This window comes from Pseudopipra pipra, chromosome 11 (assembly GCF_036250125.1).
Source record: "Pseudopipra pipra isolate bDixPip1 chromosome 11, bDixPip1.hap1, whole genome shotgun sequence".
Taxonomy (NCBI): Eukaryota; Metazoa; Chordata; class Aves; order Passeriformes; family Pipridae; genus Pseudopipra; species Pseudopipra pipra.
In genome coordinates this window covers 9,113,646-9,128,087 of record NC_087559.1, presented here as the reverse complement: position 1 = coordinate 9,128,087, position 14,442 = coordinate 9,113,646, and the positions used below count along the sequence as shown (strand labels likewise).

At 35.6% G+C, this 14,442-nt stretch overlaps 1 protein-coding gene across 9 annotated transcripts in view; it reads right to left on the bottom strand.

The window, feature by feature from the left end:
* The window catches only part of CFAP20DC (CFAP20 domain containing), a 71,603-nt gene that overhangs the window by 41,405 nt on the left and 15,756 nt on the right, over nucleotides 1–14,442 (bottom strand). For 7 of the 9 annotated variants that reach the window (XR_010433423.1, XR_010433422.1, XM_064667335.1 and 4 more), the window contains exons 6-8: nucleotides 9,336–9,450; nucleotides 7,479–7,635; nucleotides 3,683–3,841 (exon numbers count right to left, since the gene is read on the bottom strand). Coding sequence is in view for 7 of the 9 variants with exons in the window: in XM_064667335.1 (XP_064523405.1) it covers nucleotides 3,683–3,841; nucleotides 7,479–7,635; nucleotides 9,336–9,450 (431 nt within the window). In the remaining 2 variants the exon portion in view is untranslated. The remainder of the gene's footprint in view (nucleotides 1–3,682; nucleotides 3,842–7,478; nucleotides 7,636–9,335; nucleotides 9,451–14,442) is intronic. The other 2 variants (XM_064667338.1, XM_064667339.1) reach the window with 2 other exon arrangements.

Here is a 14,442-nt window from a genome sequence, read left to right as displayed (position 1 = left end):
AAAACTTAAGTCTTATTTTAAATAAACAGTCATTTTTCTGCTTAGATACATCATTCACACTATTGTACTCATCTAAATTTTACAGTCCCTTGTATTTTGACAATCAAGTCAAGAAGTATTTATTTTTGAATACAGCCTCTGAGAGTCTGGATTCCACAGTTTCCTCTGCTACTTCAAAAGCAAATTTATAATCCAACTTTACAACGGAACTTTGGCTGGACTACTTGTAGGGCAATAATACTTTAAAAGTATTATTTCCCCTTTAATATTACAAAACTGGTACTTGCTCGAAAAAAGAAGCTGAATATAACTTAAACAAGTAAATATATGAAGGGGCTTACTCTAAGCAAAAATGTAAAACTCCTATTATTCATTTCAGCTGCTACAGGACAAAGATTGCCTTTATTAATGAGGTACATTGAGAGAGAACAAAAGTTAACTTGAAAAAGCACCAGCATGGGAGCTTAGTGTGGAGGATGAAATATTTATGAGTTGTTTTTTTCATATTCTGGTAAAAGCAGAAGAAAAGAACTTTAAAAAGTGTTTTTTAAAATCCTTTGATATTATCAAGGTTGTTCTCAAAGTTTATTTTTCCTTAGAGTTTCATGAGATGGAGTAATATTGAACTTAAATGGTTGTTATCATTCTCTCTAATCTTATTCCCTTGGTCAATACTTTGCACATGTATTTCCAGAGCATTTTAACAGAAACGGTGGAAATCATTATTCCCTGAATTCACATACCAAAGATGAGAATCCTCAGGAGTGAGGAAGTACTAAGCCCAGTGGGATAAAAATGTATCTACTTACAGCACCACTTCTAACAGTGCCTACACTGATGAAGATGTGTTGGAAATGGGTTCTTTATCTAATTTGCTTGTTCAGACCCACTTCTAAACTACTTCAGTCCAACTTCCTTCTCAAAACATGTTCTACCACCCTGTTTTGGTATAATCATTTGACTCACAGAAGGTGGTACAGAGCAAGAGGAAAATGAAATACTTCAGTAAGACATTACAACTATTATATGGTCTAAACCAAAGGTCTAGCCTTGTGTCTTGTTCAGAAGCCAATAATAATGTAACAAAAGAGTAGAGAAAAGAGGGTGTCTATAGAGAGAGATTTCACCTGTGCATTTTTCTAAGTTCTAGCAGGACGAAGTTTATGTACTCCTCAATTTTATGCTGAAAATAATCAATCCAACATTTTAAGAAGAGTGAAACTATCAGTTCTCCATGAAAGACATGAATCAGAGCACTCATTATAATCCATTATAACTCTCATTTTTAAGAAGTGCTTGCAAATATTCTAGATATTTACTATTGCAAATGGATCTACAGAATAACTAAAAAAAGAAAGAGTACAGGTCAGTTATGCATGCATTCAACTGGATTTACAAAAACAGTAATAACCTGGGAGTAAGCAAATTACATTTTTGATATGTTTAGAATTCTAATCAATGAAATTTAGTGAACATTGGTGAAAAATATGGGTTTTTTCTACATCAATTTATTTCCTCATTGGAATTGTAGCTGATGTCTTCCAAACTCAAAAAACTGATTAAAAAACCCCCTGACTTTGTTCAGCTAGCAAAGAAACTTGTCAATAGCTGAAAATTTTATTTCATTCTTTACATGGTTATGTTAAGACCATTACTGGTTATGAATAATTTTACGACTGCAGAGTTCCAATAATGAACACAAACAATCTGCGTCTCTCTCTACTGCTGTTCTTCAACGATGATCTATTTCATTACAAAGTTGTTTTAAAAAGATAATCAGTATTTTGAATCAAAACAATAAGGACTGTAAAGACATTTGCTTTAGTGAAATTCTGCTGTTGACGTTACTGCAGGTAGGAAACAATACACAGTCTTAAAGCAAAACAGCAGCTTTAGTAAAAAAGGTGTAAATTCTCTGGCCCAAGTCTATTTAAACAATTTCAAATCTTGGCATTTGCATCTCCAGTTCTGTTTCTACCGATTCTTGGCTTACAAATCTTATGCAGACAGACATGCCAACTTAAACATAAACCCACAGGAAGTGCTAGTCTAGAACAGGCCAATAATCTCTCTTAACATCCAGTTTCAAACTAAGGCCAAACCCAAATGCTTCAGAAATGCCCCACGACAATTTCAGTAAAGATGTATGAAATCATCTGCCTTCAACACAGTTCTTAGAGTAAGGGTGGAAAAACTTGGAAGAATAAGATTAAATTTTCCCTTCATATTTTTACTGGTGCTAAATACATTACTCTTACCCATATAAATGGCCAATTGCTTTTGGAATCACACAAATTTCTTTACCAGCTTCTTGTAGCAGTGGATTCCATATTTTAATCATATTCTGTGTAACAGGGCATTTTCTCTCGGTTTTGTGCCATGAGATAGGAAAAACAGCTTTTATTGAACTTTCTTTGTACTTCAGCTTATCTTCACATGAGAATTTTTCATTCATTCTGCTTCTCCCTGAATCACTTCTTGGTCTGTAAAATCTTTTCTGAGATGGTTTAACAGATTATGTATAAAGTATTTCAGATAATAATGCAAAACTGATTTAAAGGTTTGATACCTTTTTCATTTCATATGTATTTGAATTTCCTGCTACTATCTTAGTTTTTTAAAAAATATTAAAATCTGAAAATTCTACTGAGCTGTATCTATGGTGATGATAACCTTCCTTCCTTGAGTCATTTAATTTTGATACTTCAAATCTTAACTGCAGTTAACATTCCTCCCCAATGTACAATCCTTTGCATTTAGCAAAGCTAGACTTTACAGGGTATCATGTTACACATTTACCCAGTACAGTGGTCCCTAGATCATAATTTTTCAACACAGTGGCCACAAGAAATAAAACCAGTAAACTGAAACCTTGCTTCACAGACTATGATGTTTCCTGCATGTTACCTGGTCTGTACTGTTCTTCATGAAAAAGCACATAGGGGATTGCCCATCTCACAAGTTTAAAACTCTCTGAAGTCCCACACTTTATATTAAACTAGTATCTGTATCACATCACAATTTTTATCCCATGTAATTCAGATCTCTGTTGAGATTATTCATAACTACAACAAACAATACAGAGCCTAGAAAAAAAACCACTTTTGAGGTCTCCTGTTGATAGCCTTCAGCTGGAACAATAATTTAAAATTTAATCCTCTCTTTTCTTTCCCTTACTTTTTACCCAAGTCAATAGTTTGTACTAGCACATGACTGCCCAATGTCTTTAATAAATCTCTTCTATGCAATGCTGCCAAAATCTGAATTATATGGGTTATTATCTTGTAGCTTACGGAAACATTCAAACAATTCTGAGACACCAATAATACAAGATCTCCTATTTCAGAGTATAAGCTGAGGAGACTGCATGGTCATGTTGTCAGAAGAGTTTCATTTATGTGAACAGAGTTCAAAAAGAAGTGTACCAACTTCACTGTACAATGCTTCAATGTACATTCAGATGACATATCTCAAATACTATTATAAACCCCACACCTGAATTAGAATTGTTCAGACTGCACATAGATCTCAAAGTACAAAACAGTCTATGTGTTCATGGCACTGCAGCTCTGCAGGAGCTGTCATGTTTTATTTTAAGACAATGGAACTTTTACAAAAACATCCATTATTTGTACACATACTGTATCGATCGTATTCACAGTATTTTAATACAACAGAATACCTGTTTCTTGCACTGGATATTCCCTACATTTTACTTCTGGCTTCTGGATTTCTGTTAGGTTCAGCAGTAGAGTAACTTGTGGCACATCTCTACTTAGCTGGCAGGTTCGAGGAATAACATCTGTGGGATCGCGTGGCACAGATGGAACAACACGCGTAACTAGAATCAAAAAACATGGGCTTTACTTCACTCCTGTGACATTATGGAATTAAATTCAATTCACATTATTTGGTAGATTACATATACTTTAGTTCATATGCCTACAACAATTTAATAGACTATAGTAATTTGAAAAATTTGCTGTAATTGTTCACTTTTAAGACAATAAGCATGTAAATTTTACAATTATATCGTGTAAATTTTTAGGTCAAAAATTTTGAAATGCAGTTAAAGTAATATACACTAGTGGCTGGAAAAGAAAATCAACTTCTTTGAAATCATCTTCTTTGATTTCTCCAGTGCACAAGCAAAACAGAATCACAAAATACATTTTTTATAATTTTTATTACAATTCAGCTTTAATTGTAATACTGATATAGTGATTTTTATATAAAATGAACACTTGAAAATGGTATTTATACCAGTGGCACTGATATAGGAGAAGTCCCATATATGCAAATAAGGAATTTCACAAGCTTTAATTTCAAAATTTGGACGCCATTACACTTTCATGATAAACTAAAAAGCTGTCAACCTATCTATTCCTGTGACATCAGGCACTGGTAGAATGTGATCTGACTATCTCTGCTTTCCCTTTGATAACCAATATACACTGAGTTTATGAAAGCTATTCTCTTTGAAGAAAGGAATCCATGTCAGAACTGATGTTATGCCTGATGTTATGATGTCAATTCCTTCCAAATTTTAGAAGACTTGAATATAGTAAGGAAATGAATATTAGCACATTTTCCAAGGATAAGAAGAGGAAAACATAACCCAAACCCCAAACTTGAACAATGGATCGATTACTGAGATACTAATAAAAAAATTCAAGTGTTCCATATTGTGCTTCAGTAGTGGACGTATTTTTTCAACCATTTTTTTTGCCAAGCCTGTACATTATTTATCACTGTTGGACAATACTTAGTGATAAAAACCCCACATAGAACTTTGGGATTACTATGGAAACCAGAAACTAGGTATAGATCAAACTTGTATACCTCAGTATCATGGGGCAAAGATGAATTATTTCTTCTTCTATCTCAATGATCTCATACAGAAATAATTTCTTAGTATAAATGGTTTCTCCTTTGCATTTGCTATCATTTTAAGAACACAAAGCATATTGTAAACTTGCTGCTTAAAAAGAGTAACACACTCACTGCACTTTGAAACCACTGCTTTAACCACAAGGAGGTTGAATCAAAGAACTCGGCCCTTGTCCTGGTTTCTTTTGAGATAGAGTTAATTTTCTTCCTAGTAGCTGGTACAGTGCTGTGTTTTGGATTTGGGATGAGAAGTGTTAGTAACATATTGATGTTTTAGTTGTTGCTCATCAGTGTTTACACTAAGACAAGGAGACAAGGACTTCTCAGCTTCCCATGTTGCCCTGCCAGCGAGGAGGCTGGGAGTGCACAAGGAGCTGGGAGGGGACATAGCAGGGACAGCTGACCCCAAATGACCCAAGGGATACTCCAGACCATATGGCAATGTGCTCAACATATCAACTAGAGGGAAAGCTGACTGAGGGGGCTGCTGCTGGTGAACAACTGTTTTTCATTTGCATAATTTGTTTTGCTAGAGATTTATTTTTCTCCCCCCCCCCTTTTACATTACAATTTATTATTATAATACTTCAATTATTAAAGTGTTTGTATCTCAACCCATGAGTTTTCCTACTTTTACCCTTCCACTTTTCGACCCCATCCCACAGGGGGCAAGTGAGTGAGCAGCTGTGTGGTGTTTAGTTGAAGGCTGGGGCTAAAGCATGACAACTCTCATTACAAATCGCAAAGTCATTGCATTCAGTGGAGCTCAACTAACAGGTCCAATCATCTGAGAGGGCAAAAGCTTTATCAAATAGTGATTGTTATCTGAAACTTAATTAATAATAACAAAAAAGCCCTTACTGTTGTTTTTCTGTAATTGGGTAGGAAGTGTAGAATAATTTTAATTCAGCCAAACCTTCAGCTGCAATGTAAGTTTAAGAAGGGTCCAGAGAACAAGACCAGAGGAGAAGCTGAGGGAACTGGGGTTGTTCAGCCTTCAGAAAAGGCTGAGGGGAGATCTTATCGCTTGTAGTGAGGTGGGTGTTGGTCTCTTCTCCCAGGTAACAAGTGGCAGGACAAGAGGAAATGGCCTCAAGTTGTTCCAGGGGAGGTTTAGATTGGATATTAGGAACAATTTGTTCATCGAAAGGGTTGTCAAGCACTAGGACAGGCTGCCCAGGGCAGTGGTGGAGTCACTATCCCTGGATGTGGCTCTCAGGGACACGAGTTAGTGGTGGCAGTGCTGGGTTAATGGTTGGGCTCGATGATCTTGAGGGTCTTTTCCAGCCTAAACAGTTCTATGATCCTATGAATTGCCTAGATGAGGAAATTCATAAATATACAGAAAATACTAATGCCCACCAGCTGTGTAATAATCATAGAATTGATAATGAAGTAATTAAAAGTACAATATTTTACTATGCACACAGTTTATTAAAGCTGTCTACTCATTATGCTAACTACATTTCAGAATTTTGGAACTCATTTAGAACATTTAAGCACATTTCAAAAACTGTTTAGAATGGAAGAGAGAAAACAATACACCAATGGAATTAAATTAAATTAATGCCAGTGAGACCTCCAACTGCAGTTTCCTGCTGAGAATTTACCAGATTCTCTCTGCAGACATTTTTAAAATTACTTCTTTTCCCCAGCCTTACCTACAAGAAATCAGAGGAGTAATCACAAGGATTGCTTATTCTCCCCTATTGGTTTAGGGTTTCCAAATGGAAGATATACATTTTGTTACACTTACAATACTGCTGACTATACCTCCTTCTGAAACCAGACCCCTTTTTTCAGGTGTGTTCTTTAAAAGCCACAAAATGAAAATGTGAATGAAATTGAAGCTGAACTATACCTAGGGTGCCTTTAAAATAAGAAAGTGCCAGCTGCGCTTTTGCAATTCCTCTTCTATTACTGCAAATACCAGTGAGGAATGCAGTTCTCTCCCTTGGAAAAGGATGATTCAGAATTATGATGCTAGCATGGAGACTGGTAAACTTGGACCAATATCCTGTTCTATCACAGAAAAAAGACCTCTCATTTTTCAGTTCACCACCAACATTATTTTCCCAATAAACAAGGACATATGAGGATAAATGGACATAAGATCAGAGTTTCATAGCTCTGTTTCACATAACATTGTTTTGTAACAGTTTTTTCCTGGATTATTTAAAGAAGAAATCTTTCATCAGCTGCTAATGTCCAAAATTAAGAAAACAAACAGCAAATGTTGCTAAGTTTTAAGTATTTCTCTTTCCTTTCAGACACTCTCTTCTTGGCCAAAACCTGATTTCTATCAGCATAAGAGACCCTCATTAAAACAAGCTCTCTACTTGATAAATCCTACCTGAATTTGTTCAATAAAATACTTCTAAGGAATTCAATGTTTAAAACAGAGGACTACACACATTTTTAATTAACTAATTAAATATGTGTCTGTCACTGGCAGATTTAATATGCTGTGCTACTACCTTAATTTCCATGAAATCATGTAATCTTTCAAATTGCCAATCTGACGAAAAAGAAGTTTTTGATTTTACGTGAACAGTTATGATCAAGAGAAGATAGTAATTAAAACACACCATTTTCCTCAGCTGTATCTTGCGGCTTGGATTTTAAAGTGAAGATCTTTCGTAGCTTACAGTTAGCTGAAATAATAATTCCATCCAAAGACTGGAAGACAGCTCCTCTGAATATTTCACTGGTGAATGCTGCCAAGTCAATACACATATTGCACCACTAGAAAAGAGAAACAATACTCTTTAGTAAAACCCTGACACTAATCACTGCAGAAGAGTATGAGTGTATAGTTCTCTACAAATGGAGTGTCAATGGAGTATTAGATTCTCACAGGCTGTGATTCACAATGCAGAACATTTTGATATCAAAATAAGATATTGCTGTATTTGCATTTTGAACAATTACTCTTACAAACAGATAAGGACGTATGACCTAGTGACTGCCAGCCCAAGGGAGTTCAGCACAGCATATCCACGATATGTTTTGCAGCTGAGTTGTAAGAAAGCATATTTATTGAAGGATTTCTTGGGGGGAACAAGAATCATTATCCCGTATTACTTCGTAAGTTAGAGTTACTGAAGTTTAAGTTTGAGATTCTTTGATGATTTCTTTCTGAGATTCACAACAAAAGGACCTCTCCAAAACTGGCACCCCTTCCATAATGAAACTATCTGGTAAACTCCTAGTTTGGACTAGAGTGCAACATCTTAAAACTACTACTTTCCAAAGGCAAATCAGATAATGGCAATTGCCTGAGTTGCTAAAGATCCTACTTAAATACCCATTTTAATGCTCATTAGATAGTTATTTGGTTCAGGAAACACTCTTAGGACACTAACATCAATGTGCTACACTCTCCTGCACTATTCCACTATTCAAATTCTCTCAATTTTAATCTTTTTTCCACTTAATTCACCATTTGTCTACTGCCGTATTTTATAATACAGGAGTGCAGCTACAGGTATCTATTTTGCATGTAAACCATATTACAATTCCATGATCGTCCTAGAAAAAACCAGAGATTTCATACAAAAAAATACCAAAATGAGAACTAATGAAGTATGTTTTCTTGTGGCTTTATGTTTTCCATTTAGAGTTTCTGATCTTTAAAAACACAGATGCTCGTAGTTCTCACAGCTGCCTTCACCTAAGCTATCTTAAAAAAAGTATAACTTCAGAAGTTTTTGTAAAATATTCCCTCTCATGTTTAGCCTTAAATTCACAGCTGTTCAGTATACTGTTATCTAGTTCTCTTGGTGCAAATAATATTTTAAAATATTTGAAATCTAACTATTCTCGTATGAAATTTATTTTCTAAAGCAGTATTTGAGACTTCAGTCCTCACATGGCTATGTGGTAACCGTCAGGTTTTGTATCCTGGCAGCTATGACCATATGTTGTGGCTGGGCATGGGAAAGGGGGACAGGGAGAAGATGACAGTTATTGTTTTATTTTCAACAGTTTGACATATGCTTTGTTTTATATATGCCAGAATTAGGAAGAACCTGAAGAATGCGAGAGCAGCCATCAGCTACAGTCTACCTGCAGCTCCAGAGAATGTAATCAAAGGTCACTGCAGGAGAAGGGACATGTGAACAGGAGCCCTATGATGTGAAGTATCAGGGACACAGAAAATTTTACAAAGGCTGAATCAACAGGAGAGAGAAACACATCACCAAGAGCATTACTCTTGGGAAAGGGGAATGAATTCCTAATATAGGAAGAAGGATAGAGGAGTAGTAGTATTAAGTAGTTCTGCTGCCATCTGGTAGAGGGGACATATACACGTGTCTTGAAATCAGTAGGAACTGAGTTCTAAACCAAACCATAATTTCAACAAGTCTATAAACATACATAAAAGATTCCTGATTAAAAAGCATGCTCAACCACAGCGCGAGGAATATTCCCAAGGTACCTACTATTTTGCGCTTGATCATAAACAGAGGAATTTTTGCATGCAGAGGGGTTACAGACAACTCCTTGTGGACTGTTGACAAATACAATCTTCTTTTAATATTGCCTAAATCGGTTATCCTATAAAAGAAAAGGCAGGAGAGAATGGAACAGATCTTTGTCAATTCAATAATCCAGTATCTTTGTGAAATCACAAAAAATATATTCATATGCAGAACTTTTATGTCAGTGATAGCAAATATGGAATTTAAGAATTACTTCTTTTACAAGATGAGTAATGAGATTTCTTTCTCCAATTCAAATTTGGTGGCTATAGCCCTGCATATATAAAATCACTCTACATGCAAATTTTATTTCAGCAGTCTACACTCTTTGCTAGATTTCCACAGCCCTTCAGACTATGAAAGAATTCAATTTGTTTGAACTGAGAACCCAGTAGCCTTTAATAATCACACATGTTTTGGCCCCTTACACTTGTCTTATCTTGGGGCCTGCTAACCAGAAAAACATTATTTGCTTTCTTTTCCTAAAAATGCCTCTGTCACTTTACATAGACTGTTTGCCAGCTTAAAGGTAAACACAATACATTGCTTGTCTATTTTACTTCCTGAGGACATATCTTCAACTGTGAATTATAATGCAGAAGTTTATTGCTCACTATTCAGGTCATCTCACAAAGACATCAAGGACACTGAATTTGAATATTTCTAATAAATTCAGACCACAGCCATGATCACAAAAAAAAAAAATTAGGTTTCCTTTAAAATTATAAACAGGGTCATTTTTATGTTCTGTTTCTTCAATTCTTGTAAGTAGCTGTACTGATTTTGGCTCGGATACAGTTAAATTTCTTCAGAGTAGCTTGCATAGGACTATGCTTTGGATCTGTGCTGGAAACAGGGTTGATAACTCAGGGGAGTTTTCATTACTGCTGGTCAGGGCTTCCACAGAGTCCAGGCCTTTTCTGCTCCTCACCCCACCATGCCAGTGAGGAGGCTGGGAGGCGGTAAAGAAGGTGGGAATGGACACAGCTGGGACAGCTGATCCCAACTGACCCAAGGGATATTCCAGACCCTATGGTGTCATGCTCAGCAACACAAACTGTGGGGAAAAAAGGAAAGGGGGAAGTTCAGAGTTACGTTGTCTTCCCAAGTAGCCATTACACATGATGAAACCCTGAGTTCCTGGAGGTGGCTGAACATCTGCCTGCCCATGGGAAAGAGCAGATGCCTTATTTAGATTCGGTTGCATGTGCAGCTTTTGCTCTACCTCTTAAACTGTCTTTATCTCAACCCATGAGTTTTTGCACTTTTATCCTTGTATTTTCTCTCCCCCAACCCTCTGCAGGAGCAGTGAGAGCGGCTGTGTGGGGCTCAGCTGCCTGCTGGGGTTAAACCACAACAGCAGGACAACCTTGACATCCCCCAACAGTCCTACATTATTACTCCAGAGCACAGGCAAAACTTTAAAGGCTGAAATCTGGGAAAATATGCCTAATGTATGGGGAAACAATGATTAATTTACCTATTATTTTTGAACAAGCCTATTTCTAACAGATGGGTATTTCTCTGTAATTAGCCACCCCTCTGAGAAGATGACAAAAATTACAATAAACAACTTTTTGTCACTACGTAGAGTTGTTAAAAGTAATTATTCATTATCACTATTCAGATGCTGGGTTTTACTTTAAAATTGTGAGACTGCACTGTAGACTTGTTTTTTAAACTTTATTACTGAAAACAATTTTTCATTAATTAAGGACTACCTGTAGCTTAATTAATGAAACGCTGTCACCCAAAATTTGCAGATAAACACTCTAAAAAATCCTTAGCTTTTCTTAGGTCAACTTAAGAAGGCATTAACTCTGGAGCAAGTTACATACTTCAGCTGATTATGGCAATTTGAGAGTTCAACCAAGGACAGAACAAAACATACTGCAAGTATGTAAACATGAAAAGGTTCTACTAGTACAGCAATAAAAATACAGAAGCACCTTCTTGTTCCCCCACAGTCATTAAGAACATCATGCAAAGCAAACTATTCACCAGCTCTCCAGAACTTGCTGATTCTTTCCTCTCCCTTGCAGACAAACCCGACCTTTAATCTATTCAACCTCCTAACATGGGTGGGCAAATCAAAACAGAGTGGAAGAGCCTACTAGCTGTTTCATTCTGAAAGACTAGCAGTTCCTCTTATAAATCACAAACACTTCAAAAGCAGAAATTTCCCTACTGTGCCAAGGAAAGAACATGATATCCTTACCATTGCTGTCATTTGACATAACAGATTCCAGTACCAGCTGCATATATATTTATGAATTGACAAATTATACCATCAAGTCCTTGAAAAGCGCTTTCATCAGAAGACCTATAAGTGTCTTACAATCCTAGGACTTGATCTTACTTTTGAAGAAATTTAAGCAAGATGTAAAATAATTCATATAAGATCACCAGCAAGTTGGCCACACAGCTAAACCTGTGCCCCTGATCAAGGCTTAGTTCCATCCATCACTTTGCTTCCCATATTGCTTTTGGTGAAAAACCTATGGATATAGTTCTCAGGAACTCTCCACTCTAAATCTTGATGTTCAGAAGTGCTAAGAAATTGATGGACCAAAGAACTCCAAAGTATGGGAGAAGTGGTTGCCTGAAACTCCCTAAATTTCCTGGTTACATGTAGAGCTGAGCAGTTGTGCTGTGGAACCAGTTAATTGCAGTAATCTGAGTGCTGAAAAACAAATAAAAATACTGAAACTCAAACTAGGTAATTCTCAGTAGCAAATGTTGGTTTAAATGATGCTATGACAGAGCAGTAGGAGCCTGGAATTAGGTCCTGCATATCTCCAAACAACTGGCAATAAATACATAAGCTCACTTCATAATATTAGTTCAATATGTTTAAATTGTATTATTTATTTGTTATATGAATAGATTTATCTCTGTCCCTCCTTTAAAAAAAGTAGGTACCTTAGTTACAGAAAGGCCATTGGTATATCTACAGCTCAGTTACATCCCAAAATGTAACACTGAACACATTCACTTAGCTAAAAATACATACATTTATATCAGACTCTATCATATAAGTCTAACATATGAGTTTTTTATGATGATATATGTGCTATAAAAAAGGGGCAAACCTTAGATACATACCTATAATCACACTTAAAGATACATGATTTATTTCAAATAATAGTTTTAAAACATTTGAAGAGGCAAAATTAAAGAAAGGTGTCCTAAAAATTCTGTAAAATAATTTATTTCCTAAGAGAAGGAGATAATTATGTAAGAGTTAGTGTTACTTCCAGACTCTCCAGTTACATTGCTTATTGGAAAACAAAAATACAACACAGGTCTGAAGAAACACTTTTCTGAAATAAATCAGACAACAGGAGTTAGAACATTAGATCTCTCAGTTGTAAAATGACTCGAGTACTTCTGGTGAAACTCAACTTTTTTTTTTTCCTGTTATCCAAAAGTAGAACCTACGTTAAATCTACAAAGGCAAGAAACATCTGCAGCACACATCTTGATTTTCAAAAAATCTATAAGGGAGTTAATGTATTTTTATTATGTGTGTGCTTGAGTATTTATATCTAAGGGTCAGACATGTGATAGAAAAGTAATGAGACCATGCTGAGAAAAATGAGGTAGTCAACAAGAAAATCAACCTCATTTATAATAATATTCCTGTGATCAGCAGGTGCATAACTCTTCCAGCTATGGTCATTAACTGCATTCACTTCACACTTAACATCTACATTTGCAAACCATTTGAAAGTAAAATTACCTTCCAATTCAATTTTCAATTTTATTTTACATCTTCAACTTTGATTGACTATTCTCCTCACAATGGTAACTATAGTGAGATTGCAAGCAAATGGTAGCAGCTACCCAAGAGTACAGATAAACTCATCTTCTCAGATTGGCCATTCACTTTGCTTCTGTATGTATAATAATTTATAACCATTTGTTAATGTTCAATTCAAGGCTTAAAATGAACTTAGAAAAATAAAATGACACTGGACTGTTGAAGAAACGCTTCATTTATCAGGCTCACCTGTTCTTAAAATGAAAGTGGTTTTCTCCTTATAAATGACTTAACCTGGAAGTTTACCAAACATGAAAGCAGATATTTCCTCGATGTTGCAAAGCTAAGAGCAACTCCCATACAATCTAATATTAACACAAATCTCTTTGTATCCTGGTCAAAATCCAGACAAAATCCTCTGCTAAAGCTTCACTATTAGTACATCAGTATATCAGTGCTTAGCAACTGCAGTACCATTTTCTCCATAATAAGCACATTAAATAGTATTATCATCATCTCCATTTTAAAGAAAGTAAAATAAAGTAATAGGAATTGTCAGCTGATTTGCTATGCTTTCAGATTCTAAAGTTTCCTTATTCGGGAGCACCCTTTACTTCACATATGTTTTATTTTATGCACTGCTTGTAAATTGGTCTCGTAGGAGATACCACATTATTGAAGTGGCTGCCTGATCACCTGAAATCCACATGCCCTCATAAAAATAGACTTAGTTATGTCAAAAATGAATCAAATCTCTATGAAATCAGAGATCTGGAAGACTGACATGTCACAGAGACCTGGAGAACAAGTTGTTTTGGGTACTGGAATTTCCTGTTGGTAGTGGTTTTCTGGAGAGAATTAAGAAAAAAACCCACAAAGTCCCCTTAACCAGTACACATAAAGAGGGAGTAATACAGGTGGCAGGTGCAAAACAAGAATCATCAAATCTGGTAGTTAGAATAGAAAAACTTTCCAAATATGAACAATTATGAAGAACTGGTGAACCGTGACCTCTCCCTACTTGACATACTTGCATCAATTATCCGAATAAATGAATGAGCTGGTACTTTCACTGATCAAGAATAATTTATTTTGAAAGTTTAATTACTCTTAGAGCCTCACATGGTTCAAAAAATCATTCTGGAAGTGTTCATTTCATAACATATATTTTAGAAACTTTTATCAATATTTTAACATCCTTGGTTTTGAAATGAGCTCATCTTTGTCTTATTTTCAAGTATTAAGCAAATTTTATTTTAGGGCATAGTGGTATCTTCCTCTGAAACAAGGCTAACTGTGCCAAAT